Here is a 24,249-nt window from a genome sequence, read left to right on the forward strand (position 1 = left end):
TGAACCTTATATGAACCCTAAAGATTCATTTTTAAAAAGTGGAAAATGGAAAAAGTATACACACTGAGGAATCAGAAGCATAGGTGACAAACTTAAAATGACTTAAGCAGAGAGACATAATTCCTTACACTAAAATGGCAAATCTTACACCTTATCCAATGCTCATTGGGTTTAGGTGAGTCAATTTGTATCTGAAGGAAATAGGAAGACTAAAGGTGACATTTAATAATAATAATAGTTAATGCTTATTTAGTGCTATTTTTAATGATCTTTTTATACGTAGTAAGCCTCATGTAATCCTCCCAACAGCCTTATGAGGCAGGTATTCTTACCCATATTTTACAGATTAGAAAACTGAAGCACAAAAAGTCATGCAATTAACAAATGGCAGAGCCAGGATTTAAGCCAAGCGAGTCAGGCTTTAGAGAAAATGCTCTTAAACACTTTACTGCCTCTCTCTGGAATATGTTGTTTTGTTTTTGTTTTTGTTTTTGAGATAAAGTCTCACTCTGTTGCCTGGGCTAGAGTGCCATGACGTCAGCCTCACAGCAACCTCAAACTCCTGGGCTCAAGCAATCCTTCTGCCTCAGCCTCCTGAATAGCTGGGACTACAGGCATGCACCACCATGCCTGGCTACATTTTTCTGTATATTTTTAGTTGTGTCCAGCTAATTTCTTTCTATTTTTAGTAGAAACAGAGTCTCGCTCTTGCTCAGGCTGGTCTTGAACTCCTTAGCTCAAACAATCCTCCTGCCTCGGCCTCCCAGAGTGCTCGCCACCACGCCCGGCCTCTCTGTAATATGTTTAGTTGGGGATTTTATATTGTAAACTATGTTTGGCTATGGATTTAAAAGTATTTTATTTATGTTTTGTTAAGGATTTTAAAATATTTTTGGCCCCCAAAGGAATTAACTCCTTCTTATGCAAGCTTATCATTGTTCTATATTTTTATTCAGGAAAATTTACTATTATAAATTTTCTTGAATTAATTCAGTGAGGATTTCACTTTCTCTTTGGAATAATTCTGTGGAAGTCATTAAATCAAATACTTTCATCAACCTACAGTAAGACCTGAGTATAAATCAGCTCTATCTTGTTGTGAGACCAGGGAAAGCTGCCTAAGCCGACCTTAGCTTCAATTAACTTATATGTAAAATGGGTTTAATAATATCTGCCTTGGAGGGCTGGTGGATTAAATGCAGTAATATATGTGCAAAATGCCTAGCATGTTGACTGACAAAAATAGGTATTCACTAAATGACAGTTACTGTTATGTATCCCACCACCAGCTTTTAGCAAATGGTAGAAAAACTACATCAAAGTCCTTCACATCTGAGGGAAACCTATAAGGTTGCGCTTTCCTGGCAAGACCTCTCACCAATGCAGCCTTTGCTGCCTCGACACCATCAGGACTATTCCCAATTTGCATCTTACTCCTCTGAATGTGAGTCACCACCAGAAGTCCAGGATTTCCACGTCATCCTCCCTTTCCCATATTCGAATCCCAAGATGGATACACGCCCCTCCCCAACTTCTCAGACCTTCCACTATGCTCTTGGGAACTCATGTCACCAGCAGAACACCCTCTCTATCTTCAACCTCTTCTTGGTATGTTCTCCGAAACCTGTTCTAACAGAAATCTGGAAAGCTGGCCCTCCCTGAGGGATGCTGCCTCTCTGCAGTTGTCCCCAGTGGTGGCTGTTAAGTCCTTGAGAGAGCTGTATAACGTCCATCTGCAATTAGTCTTTCCATTCACTCTCCACCTGGCTATTCTACCACAGCTGCCTTTTCTTTTTTATTTTATTTTATTTTTGAGACAGAGTCTCACTCTGTCACCTGGGCTAGAATGCCATGGTATAAGCCTAGCTCATAGCAATCTCACACTCCTGGACTCAAGCGATCCTCCTGCCTTAGCCTCCCAAGTAGCTGGGACTGCAGGTATGCACCACCACACCTGGCTAATTTTTTTTCTATTTTTAGTAGAGACGGGGTCTTGCTCTTGCTCAGGCTGGTCTCGAACTCCTAAGCTCAAGTGAACCTCCCACCTCAGCCTCCCAGAGTGCTAGGATTATAGGCATGAGCCATCTGGCCCACAGCTGCTTTCTCAATGACCTCCCCATTGAAGGCTAACTCAACGTCAATCCTCTGTTCTCACCTTACCTGATCTATCAGTGACAGAGTGGCCAGTTCCTCCTTCCAGAAACACTTTCTTGTCTTGGCTCCAGGAACCACACTCTCTTGTAATCTTTCTTTTTTACTATTGGCTCCTTCTCTGTCTCCTTTACTAGATCCTCCTCATTCTCCTGACCTAGAACACCGAGTGCCCCTCAGACCTTGGAATTCTTGTCTTATCTATACCCCTCCCTTGGTGATCTCATCAATTCCATGGCTTTAAATACCATCTCTACACTGATGGTTCTCAAATATATACTGCATATCTCTAGGCTGAAGCCCTCCTCCAGACTCCACATATATTTTAACTGTTTACTCAACATCTCTGCTTGGATGCCTAATAGACACCACATAATTACGGTGCCCCAAACCAACTCTTCCCCATTCCCCCAAGCTTGCTCTTCCCACAGACTTTCCCACCTAAGAAAACAGAAACTTCACACTCCACACCACATTCCTCAGCATAGTTTTGGCTCCACCCTTTAAAATATAGCCAGATTTGGAGATCCTGAAAATTTCACAAGCCCTTCCTCTCTACCCCCATGGTCTAAGCCACCATCAGATCATATCTGATGTCTACAAAAAGGCGCCTAACTGGTCTCCTGGCTTCTCTCTTTGCACTCCCACGGTCCATTCTCAGTATGGCAGCCAATGATCCTGGTAAAATCTAAGCCTACTCAAAACCCTCCAAAACATTAACCATCTTGCTCAGATGTAAAGGCCAAAGTTTTTACAGTGGCCTATGAGTCACTCTAGGATGTGGTCCCATACTTCTTTGCCCTCATTTCCTACCATTCTCTCTCTATCCTGCTCATCTGCTTGAACTGCACACCTCGGGACCTTGGCATTTGCTGCTCTCTTCACCTAGAACATCTTCCCCAGATATTCACATGGCTCGCTGCTTTACTTGTTTCAGGTCTTTTACTCAAGTATCACATCCTCAGAGAAATTTTTAAGTTTAAAATTTTAAATTCACTTTCTCAGTAAGCCTATTTAAAATTACAAATTCCCCATCCACCTCCCCAGATTTGTTTTCAATAGTTCTTTCATTAGCAACTTAACACACTATATGTTATTTTGTCTCCTTCTTCCTATCAGCATAGAAGATCCACAAAAGCAGAGATTTTTTTCTGGTTCACTGCTGTATTCCTCCATAATGCTTGGCACAGGAAAGGTACTCAACTAACATGTTAACCAACTGAATGAATGAATATGAGTGGTTAGACCTGAGATGAGGTTATGTGATCCTACAAAATGTGTCTCCAGCTTCAATACATGTCTTGCACTATTGTTTTCTTGACCTAAACAGAAGTCACAGATAAAAGATGGCAAAGTACGTCTGGGGTTTTATTTTGTTGCTGGTTGTTACCACTGTTTTTATTGCACATCTAAAACAAGATAAAAATCTTTGAAAATAAAGGATGTAAGCATCAACAGTTAAATTAAAAATATTGGCCAATACATTTATGGCTGGCTTGGAAAAAATCTGATCTCTCAGCCCCATATTTCTGTTTACCTATGCCTTGGCCTTAATAAGTGCCTGCTCTCCCTTTAAGCGTGGGGCAAAAAGAATTTGTTTTAGCACAAATCCTGATTCTAAAAAATTCTATGAGACTCAGGGAAAGATGTGTTAGGTGTACATGTTTCTCCATTTTAAACCATTCCTTCTGTTCTTCTATTTTACCTCAACTCTTAGGACAAAGGATTAAATCTGAAAAGTACTACACCCAAAAGAAGAGAACTCTGCATAAGCAAGGAACTGTCTTCATACATAAATAGAATGTACCTGAATGGTATCATACTAAGGGAAGTAATGTGCTTTTAAAGTCTGCTGTAAAAGGATAACACCTCTCTGTGGGTTTGAGTATTTTGCTGGCTTTCCCTCTTTACTGCTAGGGATTTCTGCTGTCCAAGTTCACTGACAGAGTTACTGATGTTCTTCCTGCCCATCATTTCTCAAGGCCAAGGCATACGTAAATAGAAAGATGGGGCTGAGAGACCACTGGAGTATTTAAGCCGATTGTAGAATTTAATAAATATGCCTGAGAATCACTCATTGCTATAAAAAGCAATAACTTCAAAGTAATCTTCCAAAATACCAAAACATGGAGATGTTCCACAACTGACACGCCTGCCCTGCTCAGTGCTACTCAAGTCCATACACTTTGAGTTCCTTCTTCCCCAATGACTTCGCCCCACTAGGCCTTCAAATCTATTGTCTGTGAAAAACTTAAAATTACTAGCACTTTTAGGGTAGAAAATTTCAGAGTAGAATATTTGAAGAGATATATTTATGGTTAAAAACTATAAACTTGTAGTGGGTTAAGCTTGTACAATGTGTCTTTTCTGGCAGGGCTTTGCAGTGTAGGCCCATGTGCTAGAGGGAGTGAGAGGGCTGGTGGGACTAACCTAGGCTTGGGGATTTGCTGGACAGATGCTCCACCTTAATAAGGTGCCAAGGGAGGTACGGGTGGTTAGTGATAAAGTAGGGATGGTGGCTAAACATGGGGTCCAGCCAAGAGAGAAGGATGTGAAGCCAGGAAAGGCAGCTGTCAGGCTGGGGAATAAAACCTGGGGTCAAGTTACAGCCACTGGAATGAGAGTTCTCATAAAGACAAATGCCCATGACAAAGAGCTAAAGGAAAAATGCAAAGTGCAGAATAATATGTTGTTTCAATAAGTAGATGTAATTTACTTATATAAGCTTATCAGTATATGAAAATTTTCAGGGAAGATTAACAAGAAACTGAAGTGGAACTGAGAGGAGAGATTTCATTCTATATTCTTCTGTACATTTAACTTTTTATAGGGTGACACATTATCATAAAAGAGAAAGACCACTGATCTTTGTACAGGAGGAGAGCAGATATAAAACAGGGGACTGTGCAATGTGGAAGGATAATAGGCTGAAAAGATAATAGACTTAAAAGTTAAAATAATTTTGGAAGACGATGAAGTACATATATTGAAAAGAATACCTTATATTGTGCTTAGTTAGGTTTAACTGGTTACTAAAAAGATGTTCCCAATATACTTTCAATGATCAAAATAGAAAGGTTAGCTTCCAAAAAACCCAATGGGGGAGCCTAGCCAGCGTTATATTTGCTAACAGAGAAAGCCTATAGATACCGCTCAAAAGGAGAGGGAAAGAGACACAGAACTGCTGGGACTTTCCATGTCTGGAGGCTGGGTTCCAGGTCCTTCTGTAGGGCAGAGGGTCTGAGCACCACCCTTTAGGTCACAGCCTCATCATTTTATAACACTAGTTGTATGAATGTTCATTAAGACAGATTTATCAATGACATATTATGAGAAGGAGAGGATCCTTTTAAACTGTGATTTCAAGAAATTATTTCTGGATGCAAAAGAGAAATGAATTCTTAGCTATGAAAGCTGAGCTACCTCAAACTTTTCTCAAACAAACAAAAAGAACCAAAAAATACCCCCACCAACCAAAACCTGTAACTAAATAATTTTTATATAACACTAAATACAAACCTTATATGGTGAAGGTTCAATTCTTTCCCCGAATAATACCTGACCAAGATTTTCAGATGGGCGTTTTCCTTCTGACGCTTGGCAAAAATCAAATCTGGGGGAAAAGTATTTAAGTTTTCAAACATAAAAGAAACAATGAAATATCAAATGCCTAGCCAATCTTGAGAGTAGATTAGGTACTCTTCATTCAAGCAGCTCTAGTAGATGAATAAGAAATACATTCACACTCCAAGTCCTAGGTACCACATCCCCCCAAACAAAAGACACCTGAAAATTATGCCTTAGAATAGTTTGTTTTCTAAATACTTTTATTTAAATGTAAATTATAGAATTTTTATATTGACACATATTTTATTTTTGTTCATTCCAATGATAAAATTATTTACATCCTTATTCTTCAAGCTAATTTTGCATAACTTATCACCTTTTTTTTATAACCTTCTAATCCAAATCTTTAATTAAAAATAACATTTCAGGATTATATGTTAAGTGTAGTCGGGGTTCCACTTCATCTCAATACACTGGACAGCATAACCCAGTATGTGAAGCATGGCTGAATAGACTCTCTGAGAACAGAGAGATGTGGAGAAGCCATATTCAGTCATCTGCAAGATTCTCTGTGTGGTAATTCTCTTGTATTACTAACTTTAATAAAGTTCTGTTCAAATAATTTCAGCTTTGCCACAGAAAATTAAAGAGCAGTTCTGTGTTTATCCTAGAATGATATGGGGAGTACCTGAGACCAGAACAGTAATGACAAGAAATTAGTGAGATTCCCAAGGAAGGTGAATGAATCTCAGGTGATTAAAAAACTGGGGCTGCAAAGTCCCAAATGACCATTCTCCATCTACTGGATATAACAGATTCACTCTGTTTTCCTAAGAATATCCATGAAGATTTAAATAGAGATGTTTGTTTATTTAACAAAACAAAAACTGGAAAAAGTTTTTAAGTCTCCAAGAGTTATATAAATATGGTCCATCCAATGATTAATTTTTTACTTCGCTCTTAGTCTTACTTTTTTGTGGATGCTTTTCTCCACAGCAAATACATATTTTCTTTCAAAACTCTCAAGTAGCAGAGGAATTAGAGGCCAACTAAAATTTAGGAACTATTTTAGACTCTATATGGTATACAAATGAATAAAGGATATTCATGCAGCATTTTTCATAATAAAAAAACTGGAAATAAATGTTGGTAAGTAGGGAATCAGCGAAACAAATCATTACATGGTATCTCTACAATCACTACAATGGAAATAATAAACAGCTACTTAAAATACTGGGTAGCTATACCCACAATATATTCAGTGAGAAAAAAAAGATACAAATCAAATACAATAGGATAAGCCTACTTCTGTTTAAAATAAAAATGTGTAAGTGTGATTATATACATTGAAATATTCAGAGAAAAAATGTGGAGTAGACATCAAAGTAGTGATTTTGGGAGACTGATTATGTGACACAAAATTTTGTTTAAAAATGTGTGGGGTTATTTATAATTAAAATATTTTAAGAAAATAAAATCGCTTTTTGTCTAGTTAGATAAAAAAGGAAACCCGCTGTTTCAGTTGGTGCTCCTGCTGTATTACAAAGCAACATAAAACGAAGATCACATTTCAACCCTACGTCTTGGAAGTAAAGGGTACACCTTAAAAAATGTTTTCAGGCCCTATACATTTTTTAAATGCCTATAAATTTGTCCTAAATGTGAGAAAACAAATTCTAAATACACAAAATTCTTATGAGTCACATAAAATTTTATCTAAAAACCAAGCCGAAAAACTTACGCTGTATATTCATAAGGAAGAACAGATTCCACTGAGTCAAGCCTGTTCACAAATAGTTCTATTTCAGCCTGAAAATAAGGAAACACAGAATTAGAATATAAACAACTGGACACAAAGACTTGAGTCATGCTTAGTATGGAAAAAGAATTTGACATGTTTGAAATGTGAAATCTTATAATATCCAATCTATTTTTAACAATTCTCTTATAAATCCATTCACTGAGATTTATATGCATTTAAAATACATCAAAATAACTTTCAGAGTTGGAAATGTCTTCAATATTTTAAAAATGCCTTTTAAGTCCTAAATTTTCTAAAGACTTAAAATATTTTAACTAAAAGCATTCATCACATCAATATAGATGTCATTTTAAAAATCTGGTTTCCAAATTCACTATTTCATTCTGTAGTACAAAAATAATTTTTATTTTTAAACAAAATTTTTAAACAGTCTCATGGCAACCAAGAAATGCTGCTACGTTGGTTAGAAATTTGCAGATCAACTATACTAGAAATACAATTCCATGCATGTGTATACTCTTAAGCAGACAGAGGATAGACAATGACCACACTAACTTTGGAGGGCTGCTTTGATCAACTTGAGAATACTGAATTACAAGGTAGTAACAGTAAAGAAGTTCACAATGACCAGATCAAGTTCAACAATGGGGAAGGGAGAGAAAAGCTGTATCAACTTGCTAGGAAATATAGGCTAATTTAAAGGTACACCTTCCTACTGAAGCTTCCAAAATTTCTCCCAGGTGTAGCTGAAGTGCCACAGGACCCATGACCCCTACCCACTCTCTCAAAATGAGCTCACTGTTATTCATGAGAGAATTCACTAGCTGAAGCAGTCAGCATGTTAATTGTGCCTTGAAGTACTTTTAGTGCTAATCAAAAAACCATTAAGAGCTATTTACCTGGGACAAGTATTTTTACAGAGTCAGACCCCTACGGCTGCCTTTGGACTTCAATCATGAGGCTTCCTGGAATGGCATATAGCCACACTTGTTGTTTTGATGCCACTTACTAGTGCTGTCAATGGTCCTCTACACTTGCTAACATCCCCCAAAACAAGATGAGATGTTTGGTGTACAACTAAAACAAACTCATAGTACACTGCCACTGGGAAAGCAGTGCGACACAGCAGACAAGAGTATGGACTCTGGGGCCAGATCGCCTGGGTTGAAATCCCAGTGCTATCACTTACTAACTGTGTGACTTTGGTCAAATTATTTAACGTGTCACCTTCCTGATGGGTGCTTCAGCTTCCTTATCTGCAAAATGGGGATAATAGTATTTATCTCATGGGGATATGAAGATTAAATGAGTTAACATTTATTTATAAAGTACTTCAAACAGTATCTGACACAAGAAATACTATGTATTTGTTCAAGTGAAACCAAATAAATTTAATAATAATATTCAGAACAGGATATTCAATGGTACTGAAAACAGTATCATATGCAACCGCTATTCAAGTGAAATGTTAACTCGACAGTAACCCTGCCTCTGACACACACAAAAAATTTAACTGTGTCTCTTTGCATAAAATAGTCAAGACTACATAGTCAAGCTATAATCGTCATTTTAGCTAAAAAGATAATGGGACATGACACTGCAGCATTACAACATACTTGAATAATTAGTGCCAATACATATAACTGTTTTGAAGGCATAATTCCCACTTGATGGCTTACTCTGCCAAAATTCACTAATTAGAAGGGGTCGACATTGCTATGAAGATACATCAGAATTCAAACAATCTACTTAAAATATCTTAATGAAGACTGAAAGGCCCCTAAAAAGCAAATCCAGTTCACATCTCTAGATTTCTTTCTAGGAAGCAATGTAACAATTATATTCTACATAACTAAGTTTTGAGTTTCAAAATCTGTACAGTCACATTGTCATCACGTAAGCTAAGTCCCTCTGGCTACAATTAAGCATATTCCTCACTCTCAACTTTGTTCAGCACAAAATGATTAAGAACCAGGACCCTGAAGCTAGGCTGCCTGGGCTTAAGTCCTGACTCTGACATTTACCAGCTGTATGATCACAGGCAAGTTTTATCGCTTCCCTGTGCCTCAGATTAATAACAATATCTGCCTTAAGAGGTTTTTAAGGTGATTCAAGAGCAGTGCCTGGCACAAAGTACTGTTAGTGTTTACTATTATGCAGCAATGTCCAACAGAACTTTAAGCAATGATGGAAATGTTCTTTATCTACACTGTCAAATATGGTAGCCACTAGCCACACATGGCTACTGGGCACTTTAGAATGTGGTTACTGTGGCTGAAGAACTGAATTTTTAATTTTATTTCATTTTAATTAACTTTAGTCACAGGAGGTTAATGACTTCTGTATTAGCACAGCAATAGAAAGAACAGCAACAGAACAAACAGCAAGCTGCTTAGCACCATTTATAGTCATGCTTCAATAATAAGGATATGTTCTGAAAAATGCATCATTAGGTGAGTTTGCCACAAAGTGAACATCATAGAGGGAATTTACACAAACCTACACGGCACAGACTACTACACATCTAGGCTATATGGTATAGCCTATTGCTCCTGGGCTATAAACCTGTACAGCATGTGACTGAACTGTAACACAGTGGTAAGTATTATGTATCTGAACATATCTAAACATTGAAAAGGTACAGTAACAATACAGTATGAAAGATAAAAAATGGTATACCTGCATAGAGCACTTATCATGCATGAATGTAGCTTGCAGGACTGGAAGTTGCTATGGGTGGGTCACAGTGAGTGACTGGTAAGTGAATGTGAAGGCCTAGGACATTACTGTATATCACTATAGACTTTATAAATACTGTACACTTAGGCTACACTCATTTATAAAAAAGTAAGGTAATTGCACTATGATGTTATGATGTCACTAGGTGATATAAATTTTCTTTCAGCTCCGTTATAACCTTACGGGACCGCTACTCTGTTGTTAATCTAAATATGCACCACATGCCTATATATATAAAATCCCTTCATATATCTAACATTTTTACTCTAGTCGCTACAATCTTTTCTTTTCCTGGAAAAGCAAGTCTAATTTTTTTAGTCTATCCCAGGGGTTGGTGAACGTTTTCTGTGAAGGGCCAGAATAAATATTTTAGGCTTTGCAAGATGATATTCAGTCTCTTCTCCTGAGTGTGAAAGCAGCCCCAGATAATACATAAATGAATGAGTGTAGCTGTACTCCAATAAAACTTTATTTATGGGCACTGAAATTTTATTTTCATGTAATTTTCACTCATCACTAAATATTATTCTTGATTTTTTTTCTCCAACCACTTAACAGTGTAAAAACAATTCTTAGCTTAAGGGCTCTACAAAAACAGTCAGTGAGTGGGCTGCACTGGACTCCTAGTCAGTCCATTCTTGAGCACTGTTTTCCAGGTATTTTTAAAAGTTATTTAAATTCAAATCTCAGAGGGCCCAACAAGGTTCAAGAGTCTGATGCTGTGTGAAAATTTTAAGACACTGTTCAAAGGCATATAAATTTAAGGTAGAAGTTTCTTTCATTTCTATCCAATTGATGAGGCAAGAGTTTTTGCTTAGTTTATGATGTCCTCCCTGAAGTTTCACGGTCCATCTTTTGGCTCTTGAATTTGAAGATCAAGGGAAAACCCTATTCTCACTTTCTGCCCTCTCTCATATCTCCTGTGAATCTTTTTTTTTTTTTTTTGAGACAGAGTCTCGCTTTGCTGCCCGGGCTAGAGTGAGTGCTGTGGTGTCAGCCTAGCTCACAGCAACCTCAAACTCCTGGGCTTAAGCGATCCTACTGCCTCAGCCTCCCGAGTAGCGGGGACTACAGGCATGCGCCACCATGCCCGGCTAATTTTTCTATATATATTTTTAGTTGTCCAGATAATTTCTTTCTATTTTTAGTAGAGACGGGGTCTCGCTCTTGCTCAGGCTGGTCTCGAACTCCTGACCTCGAGCGATCCACCCGCCTCGGCCTCCCAGGGGGCTAGGATTACAGGCGTGAGCCACTGCGCCCGGCCTCCTGTGAATCTTAATCTTTTGAATTGCCCATCTCCTGGATCATGCCAGCTGCTTTTCCCAGGGCCTTGCCCTATTCTCATTTCCTTCTTAAAAAAAGGTATGTCATTGAGAATGATGGCAGAATTCAAGGCTTAGACATCTAAGTTTCATGTAAGGATAAAATTATACTGTTGCTTTTCACCAGCCTTTCTATTCATAAGCATAAATTCTTCAAGGACACTCTTCACCTCTTTCCTATGTTCTACAACTGATAGCTTAGAGCTCATCATCTCAAAAATACAACATTAATTGCTTCTCCTCAAATATATTTTCTCAACTTGTCCATGTGCAAGAGAGCTTCTAAAAATATATTCCCATTAGTTTTACATTGTGTTACATACAGAGATTGATACTACTGGCAAATTAAAACATTTTGTGTGCACACTCTTTGCTAAATTTAAAACCCAAATTAGTTTCAAGCACCATTCCTGAAGTCTTCACTGTTACCACTCCCCATGGCTTTATCCTCACCCCACTCAGCCTTAAGCTGACCCATACCACTTCCTTTAAATTCCAGTTTAGCCTTTTTAAAAAACAATCTTGTCAAAACCTTAGAAATCAAATTAACTGGCTCCCTCTAAAGCTCCAGTAAGTCTTTGACTAACTCGAGAAGCCAGAAATACTTCTCTTCCAGAAACCATGTTCATCTTCTGTTTATATAACCTAGTGTCATTTAAACCAATTTTTACCATACTTATTCCATTTTAGTCTATGGCCCAATGGGGGTTTTCACACCCTTTCCTTCCCAATTTTCTTATTTGTACTTTACTAGTTTTTATCCATCTTACACTTGGCATTTCATCTAATATCAAATCCCCATTAAATTTACCTTATCTATCAACTTTTCCTGATCTAGTCAAGCAACTTTGAATTCTCCTCCTAATAATAAAGGTGTTAACAATGTCACTTAGCAGGCATATGTTTTAGCCTTGCTTTGTAGTTTATAAGGATGTCTACAATTATCAAGGGCTGTCCACAAATTTTTCCAAAATAGCAAAATCCAAAAATACAATACTGCTCACAAATCTTTCACCTAAACACAAAGTTAATTTTAACACACAGCACATAAATAGGGAACATGACTTCAGTTTGGAGACAGGATAGCATCAGACTGCTGGGTTCATTTCAAACCTTAGGTCTACTGTCAATAAATACGTGCTCTTGGGCAAGTAATAATTTTGAATGTGAAGACTGAATGAGTTAATAATAAAATAGGAAACACTGCATTCAGAAGCTGGTCCATAACTGGCACACAATAACTACAAGTTAAATGAATAAATAAGCATAGTTGTTATAATCTATCATCTTAAAGAAACTGGACGTTCCTGAATCTGAATGAAGATTTATGAGTATAAGGATAACTTTGAAGGCTTCTGTGAGAGACCCTTCCATTCCCCTCCCATCAAAGTAGTGCAAGTATGCGTGATACCAATGTTTTCAAAGGTGACTAAGATGGTAAGCCTTCTGAGCCACTGTTTATGCTTCACCATTATTCTCATCTCAGCTACTAGTCTAAGCAAGGGGAACACAGCAATTACCAAGCACAATTCTCCTAAGAGCCTTATGGGTCAGGGATTACTCACTCCACTTTAAGATAAGGAAACAAGTTAAAAAACTGGATTGCAGAAACAAAAAAAGTGAGTAAACTCAACTGTTGCTACCATAGCTTTTGATTTCTGCTGCTTTCCCTCTTCCACCTTTTTTCCTTCTTGTCTCTTCTGACACTTTCATAGGAAGGTTAGTCTATCACAGATACCACCACTATTATGGACCTATTTCTCTTATTCAGTGCAGTAATCAAATACACCTTGAGTACTCAGTTCATTGTGGCTATTTTTATAGCACTTTCATTCACTCTTTCTTTTTTAAATTGTGAGAATCTGAAAATTTAAGAATTATTGCCTCACTTAAAAATACTAATGAACGTAAATTAAAGACACCTTTAAGATGGAATAGAGCCATTTACAGTAAAATGTGCTACATTTGCAGTAACTCTAAATATTGACCCTTGCAGCAAGACAAGGAAATTTCAAAAGTATTATAGGATTGAGATCCTCCCAATGTGGCAGTAGAACAAGTGTTAAAAACTAGAAGAAAGGAAATGAGACTACTGGAGAATTTATGTAGTTTAATAAAGGACTTCAAGCTGAATCATGTGACAGTTTGCCACAGGCATCATGACATCCATCCCTAAAACACATAAATACACACACAGATACAACAAATATGGGAAAATGTAAACAATTATTGACTCCAGGGGGTCTAGGTGAGTAAATGGTAATCATTGCACTATTCTTTCAACTTTTTTGATTTTGAAAATTGTCATAAGTTGGAAAAAGGTCTTTAAAGTTGAATGTAGACCTAAGTCATACTGTGAAACAACAGAATCCAAATGACAAAAATAAGGAATAAAGATAAAAGAGTACAATTTAGGGTGGAAAGATATTCAGAAGCAGGAATGATGACCTCAGAAGTCAGTTTATTAAGCAGGGCAAAATAGTAGAATTTGCAATAAATGTGAAACCTGAAGAACATTCACAACAACAAATCCTGAAGACCATGAGAAATTCATTCAGCCAACACATATATTTAATACCCACAATGTCCTATACTAGACATTGTGGGTGATAAAGTAACACAAATTCACAAACACTTAGCCTTCAAAGAATTATAACCGAGGCCAAGCGAGGTTGGTGGCTCACGCCTGTAATCTTAGCACCCTGGGAAGCTGAGGTGGGAAGACTGCTTGAGCTGGGGAGTTCAAAACCAGCCTGAGCAAGAGTTACACTCCATCTCTACAAAAAAATAGAAAAATCAGCCAGGCACAGTGGCGCTTGCCTGCAGTCCCCGCTGCTCGGGAGGCTGAGGCAGGAGGATCGTCTGAGCCTAGGAGTTCAAGGCTGCAGTGAGCTATGATCACGCCACTGTACTCTAGCCTGGGTAACAGAGTGAGACTCTGTTTTTTTTTTTTTTTTTTATGAGACAGAGTCTCGCTTTGTTGCCCAGGCTAGAGTGAGTGCCGTGGCATCAGCCTAGCTCACAGCAACCGCAAACCTCCTGGGCTTAAGCAATCCTTCTGCCTCAGCCTCCTGAGTAGCTGGGACTACAGGCATGTGCCACCATGCCCGGCTAATTTTTTGTATATATATTTTTAGTTGGCCAGATAATTTCTTTCTATTTTTAGTAAAGACAGGGTCTCACTCTTGCTCAGGCTGGTCTCGAACTCCTGACCTCGAGCGATCCACCCGCCTTGGCCTCCCAGAGTGCTAGGATTACAGGCGTGAGCCACCGCGCCCGGCCTGAGACTCTGTTTAAAAAAAAAAAAAAAAAAAAAATTATAATCGAGATGGAGAGATTCAAGAATGTAGAAGAAAAAAGTGACAGAACTATTTGTACGTTCTTGGAGTAGCAACTGAATCTCTGTGGGACTTAGTTTTCTTCTTGGAGTAGCAACTGAATCTCTATGGGATTTAGTTTTCTTATAAGTAAAATAGCATGTGCTATAAGAGGGCAATATGTGATTTATTTAAGGTCATTTTCTACTCTAAACAGCTTTATTCTCCATCCAAAAGTTAATCAAGCCCCTCTCCTTCTGGAAATTTGTCTTAAATAGAGATAGTCAACTCTAAATTATCATTGATGTGACTAGAAGAGCCTTAAAGATCACTTACTTCACATTCCTACTTTCAAACTGTTCCTACCTAGGTTAGTACAAACATGAAAAGTTTTGAAAACATTAAGCATTTTAAAGAAGTTACAGAATCCTAATCACTTAAACAAAGTAAAACTGACTATAAATCTTACACTAAGAAAGTTTTCATAGTGTAAAATAAAAATAAAATCCTAAGTCCCTTAACTGACTGAATAGATCCCATCTTGCCCAAGGGGACCCCAGAGAAACCTTAAAAACCAAGTTTCTGGCTGTGATGGGATGGGAGGTCAGACACACCTCATTATATCTCCACCCTTTTGCGGTCTAGACACAACTGACCAGCATTAGTGTTAAAATAGAGATCGTAAGACTGGCAGAATAGACTCTTTACGGCAGTAAGATACCGAATTATAAACAGGACCTAAGGCCATGCCAGGCAAGAGTTAAGTCACGTACCCCTACAATTAAAGAATAAACTATGTTCTAACTGCCACAGGATTTTCTTTTTCTCTAGCAGCCAAACAAGCACTGGCCTTGAGATAAACAATATTAAAGGAATCGCAGTTCACCACCAAAAGCTGACTGACTGACTCCTTGTTTCACAAGCCACAAATACAGCTTTGATTGACTTCAATCAAAAAGACAGATTTCAATCACTTTCTCCTAATAAGGTGACCACCGACCATGTGCTGGTTCTGGCCACTTTACAGAGGCTGAGCACGTGAGTGCCTTCAGATCCCTGCTCTACCTTTTGATGTATGGAACCTAACTGTAATACATTTAAATGTTAAGTCTCCACTCCAAGGTGAACACGGTATGCATGTAACATGCATGTTTGTTCAATCTGCATGTTAACAGCAAACTGTTCAGGAATATTCACAGCTCCTCCTGTAACCTGTTGAATACGTGTACTTAGCCAAACTGGCTCAGCTTCAATTCCTGTCTAACCCCTCCCTGCCTCAAAGCGCCAGCTGCCGGCCTTCTCTGAGGCTGTGCTTCCTGCTTCCTAGCAGGTGAGAGTGAATGGCCACCTTGCAGGCTGTAACACTTCATAAGAAAGTTTCCTTTACAAATTTATAGGTCTCATGATTTTTAAGTTATCAATGGAAATAGTTTTATTTAAAGTTTTATGGTCTCCCTTCTAAATCCTTCTCCCAAATGTATAATTTTATCTCTAATCCAAATTTGCCTGATCCCAGCTGTGGTCCCAACTATAGTCTATGTCACTGCTTTAAGACACACAGGCCATGCCACAGGACTGCATTTTTTCCCGTTTCCCAGTTCCTTTGTTTCTGCTTTTATTCCACCTTATTTGGCTGCCGTCACATCTGTCCCACCCTATACCTGCAACTGGATTTTCAAGGGAGAAAGAAATCTCCATGAAGACGTGTGACTGTGCAGGATCAAAGCAAAGGACAAGTAACAAAAGCATCTGAGATACAGAAGCACAGCCATAAAAAAGGAAAGCCATGGAAGCTCCAACTGCTTAATATTAGAGAAGTCCACAGCGGGAAAATTCTGAAGAAGGGAAATCTTAACTTGGACACAGTAAAAAGTCCCAATAGGGAACGCTGGGACTCACAAAGGGATGTTCATGACCTCTGAGTTATCTGACAGGCAATGCCCAGAAGTTGATCTCCTAGGTAACCAGGAGATCCCCACAGCCCTGAAAAATAAAATTTCAATTTTAGACTATATCAAGAAAGGAATACACATAAAACATAACTACTTAAAAATTAATTACATAGATACAGAATCTTTTGTTGATCACTGCATTAATTGTGGAAGTCCAGGGTTACATGCAGTCAGAGTTCCCCGGGGGGAAAGCAGAGAAGTAGAGGAAGAGTGCTCAGAGTAGAAGACACAGCAGCACCCAAATGTGAGTAGCCCAGGCTTTGGAATCAGACAGCTGGTTTGTTTGCATCCTGGCTTCACTACTTACTAGCTATGTCTGCTTGAGACAGTTACTAAATCTTACTGAGCTTCCATTTCCCCATCTAAAATTCACATGGTTATTTAGAAGTTTAGCTAAGGTACTATATATCTGGCACACAAACAAAACATACAAATTGTAGTTTTTATCATTACTATTAGTGAAGGATAAGAAGTAGGTTTGAAAAGTAAGAATAAGAGAAAAAAAATCACAGATTTCCTCCAAATACTTTATCCTAATGGCAACATAGAATGATCTTGTTTAGCACATATAAAATAGCTATAGTTAATTACAAAACTTGAGAGACCATGGTGACAGAAAACTGCAGAAGTTTAGGGAACTGGGTTCTAAGTCTCTGCAGCACTTGTGTGTCTGTGCTGAGGATATGAAGTGTGGAGCATGTCTGTGATTTTGTTTCAGATGTTCCAGTTTACACCTTTGGAAGGGGCTTCCTTTTGTGAGGGGCCAAAGGCAGGACACTATTTTATTTATACTGACGTTTCTTGCTTTCCTGATTCTAGCTCTCGGATCCACCATAATGAGAAATAACATTGGTTTTAAATAATTTTAATCAAAAGACAAACTTTCTCAGTTTCACATACTTTTTCACAGGAAGAAAGAACAACTATTGGAACGTGCATTTATCATAGTCAAAGTGACTGTTTCCAATGCCAGATTTTAGATTTGAAACAGTATCAGTAACACCCACACACTAATTCCCAAAAGCTATAATAAGACTGAATGCTCTTATTCCAAAGAAAACTATGAAAAAGTGAAACTAAATATCAACAGTCATCACTTATACCAACAAGTACACATGGGTTATTTTCTTTTTCTTTCTTTCTTTTTTTTTTTTTTTTTGAGACAGAGTCTCACTCTGTTGCCCCGGCTAGAGTGCCGTGGCGTCAGCCTAGCTCACAGCAACCTCAAATTCCTGGGCTCAAGTAATCCTACTGCCTCAGCCTCCTGAGTAGCTGGGACTACAGGCATGTGCCAACAAGACCGGCTAATTTTTTCTATAATTTTAGTTGTCAAGTTAATTTCTTTCTATTTTTTAGTAAAGACAGGGTCTCGCTCTTGCTCAGGCTGGTCTCGAACTCCTGAGCTCAAATGATCCACCCACCTCGGCCTCCCAGAGTGCTAGGATTACAGGCCTGAGCCACCATGCCTGGCCTGGGTTATTTTCTTAAATCTGACTCATTCCATATTTACAGGCAACTGCTCCCAAAACAACAAACACAATTTATAAAAAGCTTCTAAAAATAACTACTGAATAAGGAAAGTTAAGAGTATAACTCTAAGTTTCCCTTTTTTGAAAAAGTTGTTAAAACTAATTCATTTAAACATTCTTTTTTTAAACCCCTAGGGGGTCTGGTCATTTTTCCACACAGCACCGGAAAGAAAATCTTAATCGCTCATCTAAGAACATGATCTATACATCAAATGGCAAAAAAGTGGCAGATGCTTTGGAGAATTAATACTACTTTTAGTCCTTAGATCTGAATTCATGTTGACAGTCCAATAATTTCTTGAAAGCTCAAAGCAGCAGAGGTGAACTGCTTACTAACTCTCAACTCTTGGCCATCAAAATGCCACTCAGCACACTTACGACTTGATCTAAAGCAGCAGTCCTAAACTTTTTGGCACCAGGGACCAGTTTCATGGAAGACAATTTTTCCACAGATATTGGGCTGGGATGGTTTCGGGATGAATCAAGCACATTATATTTATGGTGCAGTCAAACCTCTCTGCTAATGATAATCTGTATTTGCAGCTGCTCCCCAGCGCTAGCATCACTGCCTCAGCTCCACCTCAGATCATCAGGGATTACATTTTCATAAAGAGTGCACAATCTAGATCTATCACGTGTGCAGTTTACAGTACAGTTCACACTCCTATGAGAATCTAATGCCACTGCTGATCTAACAGGAGGCGGAGCTTATGCAGTGATATGAGTGATAGGGAGTGGCTGTAAATACAGATGAAGCTTCACTCATTCACCTTCTGCTCTGTGCGGCCCAGTTCCTACCAGGCCACGTATTGGTACCGGTCTGTGGCCCAGGGGCTGGGGACCACAGATCTAAAGCTAAACAGCATGTAGCAGCTAACTGAAATAGTCAAAATTTTGACAAATTAAATTAAAACTGCACATTTTACCCTGGAAGATCTATCCACTTATAAGCAGGGCTTTATTCTACCTATTGCAGACATCCCTTGATTTTAAGAAAGTAAAGCAGATTCTACAGGAAAGAAATATCATAGCTCAATCTATTATTACTATGGTTTTAAAACCTAACAAAACAAGCCAAATACAAAATAAAAAGACACAGAAACCTTTAAAGCAATGAAAAGTAATGCATTAAAAAATGTTTTACATACTACCACATAGCTATTAAATCATAATTAAAATATTGTAGAGACACAAGGAATCGTTTCACTCAGGAAACTGTAAATCAAACCTCTTTCTTGGAAGAAATCTGGCAACATTAAATAGAACTGTAAAACTGCTTCTTGTCTTTGACCTAGTAATTTTGTATTTGGGAATATGCAAATTCCTGTGAAATACATTCTAGAAAAGCTACTCATAATAGAGAAAAATTGGGCCCAATCTAAATACTCTACAAGAAAGAAATGTTTACACAAACCATAGGTAGCATAGTAACAGAATGAAATACTATATAGTCTATAAAAAGCAGTAAGAATGTACACTATGTAGATATTCAGTTGTATGCACATGTAATGACAGTAAGCCAAAAATTAAAAAATAAAAACAAATTAAGCCACAGAAACACAGTCACAGTATCTATGAAGGCTAAGATCATATATCAGAAGTTAGAGCAATACAAATAGAATTTTTTGTTCACTGAAGTGTTTCTCCACCAGTAAGTTAAACATAAAATACTTTTAAAGGGAGAAAATGGGCCGGGCGTGGTGGCTCACGCCTGTAATCCTAGCACTCTGGGAGGCTGAGGCAGGAGGATTGTTTGAGCTCAGGAGTTCGAAACCAGCCTGAGCAAGAGTGAGACCCCATCTCTACTAAAAAATAGAAAGGCATTAGCTGGACAACTAAAAATATATAGAAAAAATTAGCTGGGCACGGTGACGAATGCCTGTAGTCCCAGCTACTTGAGAGGCTGAGGCAGGAGGACTGCTCGAGCCCAGGAGTTTGAGGTTGCTGTGAGCTAGGCTGACGCCACGGCACTCTAGCCAGGGTGACAGAACGTGACTCTGCCTCAAAAAAAAAAAAAAAAATAAAGGAGGAAATGACCAAAGTGTCAGGGGTCTTCTGATTCTCTCTCAATATACATACTGAGCTAAATGAAGGACGTGAACTTTATATTACATGGAAAGACTATACTACCAAAGGCTGGGCGTGGTGGCTCACGCCTGTAATCCTAGCACTCTGGGAGGCTGAAGTGAGAGGATCGCTTGAGGTCAGGAGTTCCAGACCAGATTGAACAAGAGTGAGACCCCATCTCTACTAAAAATAGAAAAAACTAGCCGGGCATGGTGGTACTTGCTGGTAGTCCCAGCTACTCAGGAGGCTGAGGCAGGAGGATCGCTGGAGCCCAGGAGTTTGAGATTGCTGTGAGCTAGGCTGATATCATGGCACTCTAACTGGGGCCACAGAGCAAGACTTTGACTCAAAAAAAAAAAAAAGACTATCCTATGTAAATTATACTTATGCTGAAGATATATCTGTTTCATCTTTACACTACCGCAATAATGATAAATATTATACTTTTCCCCTAATGCAAAATACCTTTCAAGGGAAATATATAATAAAAGCAAAAATGATTATGCCTATTTTACAGATGGAAAAACTGATGGAAACTATCCATGACCTGCCCAATCCATCCAACTCTGGATTCACTATCCTACTAGGATCTTTTGGAAATATTTCCATTTTACAACTCTCATTTCTAATTTTTAAAAGAAATCTCTTCCACTTTTCTGACTAATGTATATAAGACTGTCCTCCTTAACAAATACAGAATGGATGAGAATAAATTATTGCTAATATGCTGATTAAATAATAAAAACTTAAATTGTTTACTGTTATTTACAGCATTTCCTTTGAAAAGCAAAGAGAATATTAGAGTTTAATTCTAATTCTCTACACCAGTTAGCCAAATTGTATGAGAAATGCTGAAAGTACATGCTCCTGCTCTTCGAAGAGTTGTTTCCATTGACCAAGATGTGAGAGTAGCTGGCAACAAAGATGAAAATCCAAACATATCAGAAAAATGATCTGCCTTGACTGTTTTACCCCCAAACCTATGAAAATTAAAAATCCAAAAGGGCCCCCCCAAGATTAACTAGAAAATAACTAAAACATAGCTACCTGAAGGATGTGTTGAGAAAAAAAATCTAACTGGCAGACCACCTGGAAATTTCACTCATATTCATTTTCTGAAGTCCATATCAAATGTCACTTCCTCTCTGTAGCTTTCCCTGAAGACTCCAATTCACAGATATTCCTCATTTGTGTTTTAGAGCACTTTGGACAAACATTTTATATAATATATCAGATTTTGATAATCTATTCATAAGCTTGTCCCTTATGGAAGACAAAGAATATATTTATCATCTTAGAGGCACTAGGAATACAATACACAATTGCTGTTTAAATTAAAGATCAAATATTAAGTTTCAAAGGCTGGTTACTTAAATATTTACTGGAAAACCAGTGTACTTGCAAGACTAGGTCTCCTTTTCCCTTGGAAGCACTATATTCTTTCATTCAGAACCTTCAAAAAGGAATGAAAGCTGCTTGCACTGCAAAATAGTAGAGTTAAGTACTGAAGTGCTGTTGACTTGATTAAACCTTAAAGATCCTTACCATAGATATAATTTTTGAACAGATACATCCACATGTCATTCAGGACAACTGACAAACCTAGACAGAAACTGCAAAATGTTATGAAAAATTTAATAGCTTCTCTAATGTCCTAAAATAACCTCAAAATTCACAGCTACAGTAAAGCTAGTAGTAATAAACACTAGCTTTTAAAAAAAAAATCTTAGTAAGGAAAACTACAGATTGTAAAAGTTTGTTGAACAATTATTTGAATTGTTAAAATTACTAACAGTTTCAAAGAGATCCTCATCCCCCAAATGGTAAGTTTTAAGTAAACTTAACAAAATAATCGTGCATAAATATTGCAAAGTTCTACACTGAACAACCTAACTAAGCGGGGTTACTTCACTTATGCCTTACTAGCAGTTAAACTGAACACCTTGAGTATGAATGATGTAAGATCAAAGTTTTCAAGACCTGCCCACTTTCTCCTACCGTTTGCCCCTTTTACGTGTTTAAAACAATCTTAGAGAAACTAAATAGCGGGATCTTATATATTTTTAGTATATAAAAAATGTTTTTTACACTTCAAAGTCATAAATTAAGCATCTCAACCATTACAGCAACTCTTTATTATCGTAGTTTATGCGACTCTGGGTGTTATATTCTACAAATAAGGAACCAATTACTAACCGTGAAGTTAGATATCAAAGTCCTAGAAAGAACAAGCGCTCATAATCAACCTGCACTTCCAGCAAAATGCAATAAAACAGGAAGCAATATAGTTCAAAGCTACTGTAAGTTGTAACTACGCTGGGAGTTGCCCACAAGCAGGGACCTGGTCGCCCACTTCCTTGGCGTGCGTGATACGGGGCTGAGAGTGAACATTAATTCACTCGTGGAACGCTGCCGGACCTGCATACAACCAACTCCAAGGGCGCTCCACACATGATCCCTGTTCCAGGAATACTGAGTACAGCTGCTCGTGCTACTCGGCCCGCAAGACGGGAGGCCAGTCTGTGGCCCGCTGAGTTCTCCAGAATCTATCCCAGGAAGGGCCGTTCCACAGGCTACAACCCAGAGCCGAGCCAACCCCAGGCGCTTGTGGGGAAACTCGACCTCACCTACTGCTACGCCCCCTTCCCCTCGCTGCGACCCGGCGACTCCCCCTTCAGATGGTGCACCAGGGGGCCCGCCAGGCCTCACCCACCTTGCACTCGTCGCTCTTTTTTTCATCGTCGCAGAAGTTGACGGGCGCCAGGCCGGGCAGGTAGAAAGCGCCGCCCCGGCGCGGGCCAGGGGCCGCCCCCAGCAGGAGTAGCGACAGCAGCAACAGCCGCTGCCACCTAAGCGGAGACGACGCCGGCAACCTCGCGCTCATGACGGCTGTTTCAGGAGAAAGGGCTACCGAGCCTAGGGGATGAAGAGGGAAGGCGGGACGGGGAGGCTCGGAGACGACGACAAGGCCGCCGGAGACGAGGGAGGCCGGCCCCGCGACGGCTAGTTCCGGTTACGCTAGGAGACACCGCCAGTCCCGCAACAGAAACCGAACCCGACCGCGACGGAGCATGCGCAACGCTGTCTGCACATGCTCAGTGAGAGCGACCGCAAGCGCCCCGAGGAGTTTCCGGGAGGAAGCGCGGGGAAATCCACTTTCCGGGTTTTCGGCGCGCGGGCGGGGGTGATTGCTGGGAGGGCTGGTCCGGCGCTCACGTTCCGATTCCAAGTTCCAATCCAGAGCCCCTTGGGGCGCCGTGGAGCGTTGCGCTTACCAGGCGCTCCTGGTTTGCTGCTGTGTCTTATTAACTTATGATAAACATCATACGGTTTCCCTGCCACACTGCCAGCCGCACGCCAACCCCTATTACAGAGCTAAGTGCCCCAGAAAGCACTTGCTTGTTGGAGGCGGAGCTGTTGACGGGAGGAAAAGTTCGGGAGACGCCTAGCTGGGAGCAGGATAAGGAAAAAAAGTGGGGAGGAACTAGCCATAAATTCTCAAATAGCTCTTCCAAGGCATATGCACGGACAGTTTCCAAGCACTGCATGCGGTGGTGCATTCTTGCGTTGGGCAGTGATTGTGTACACTGAAGACCTCTTTAAACTAGTGGCAATGGCAATGAGGCGGGGAGAAGAATGGGAGTAGGTGAATAGAAGGTGGTGGTGTCATTTGCTTGCAAAGGAAGACACGGGCACACCTGAAAGCTCAGTAAAGAAAGTTCTGGCGAAGTGAATTAGTATGGTATGATTATCCTTGAGCAAATTCCTGGCATTTTTCCCATTGATAATGTGATATGGTGTGCACATTTGTGTGTGTTGCATTTTCTGAGTATTTTTCAAGGA

At 39.2% G+C, this 24,249-nt stretch overlaps 1 protein-coding gene across 1 annotated transcript in view; it reads right to left on the reverse strand.

Annotated features, from left to right (window-relative positions):
* Positions 1-23,522, reverse strand: part of TM9SF2 (transmembrane 9 superfamily member 2) — a 57,465-nt gene extending 33,943 nt beyond the window's left edge. Inside the window, exons 1-3 of the mRNA XM_045567221.1 lie at positions 23,120-23,522; positions 7,460-7,527; positions 5,671-5,764 (exon numbers count right to left, since the gene is read on the reverse strand). Coding sequence (XP_045423177.1) covers positions 5,671-5,764; positions 7,460-7,527; positions 23,120-23,290 — 333 coding nt within the window. The 5' untranslated portion in view covers positions 23,291-23,522. The remainder of the gene's footprint in view (positions 1-5,670; positions 5,765-7,459; positions 7,528-23,119) is intronic.
* Between the last annotated feature and the right edge of the window lie 727 nt (positions 23,523-24,249).

Source organism: Lemur catta, chromosome 13, assembly GCF_020740605.2.
Source record: "Lemur catta isolate mLemCat1 chromosome 13, mLemCat1.pri, whole genome shotgun sequence".
NCBI lineage: Eukaryota > Metazoa > Chordata > Mammalia > Primates > Lemuridae > Lemur > Lemur catta.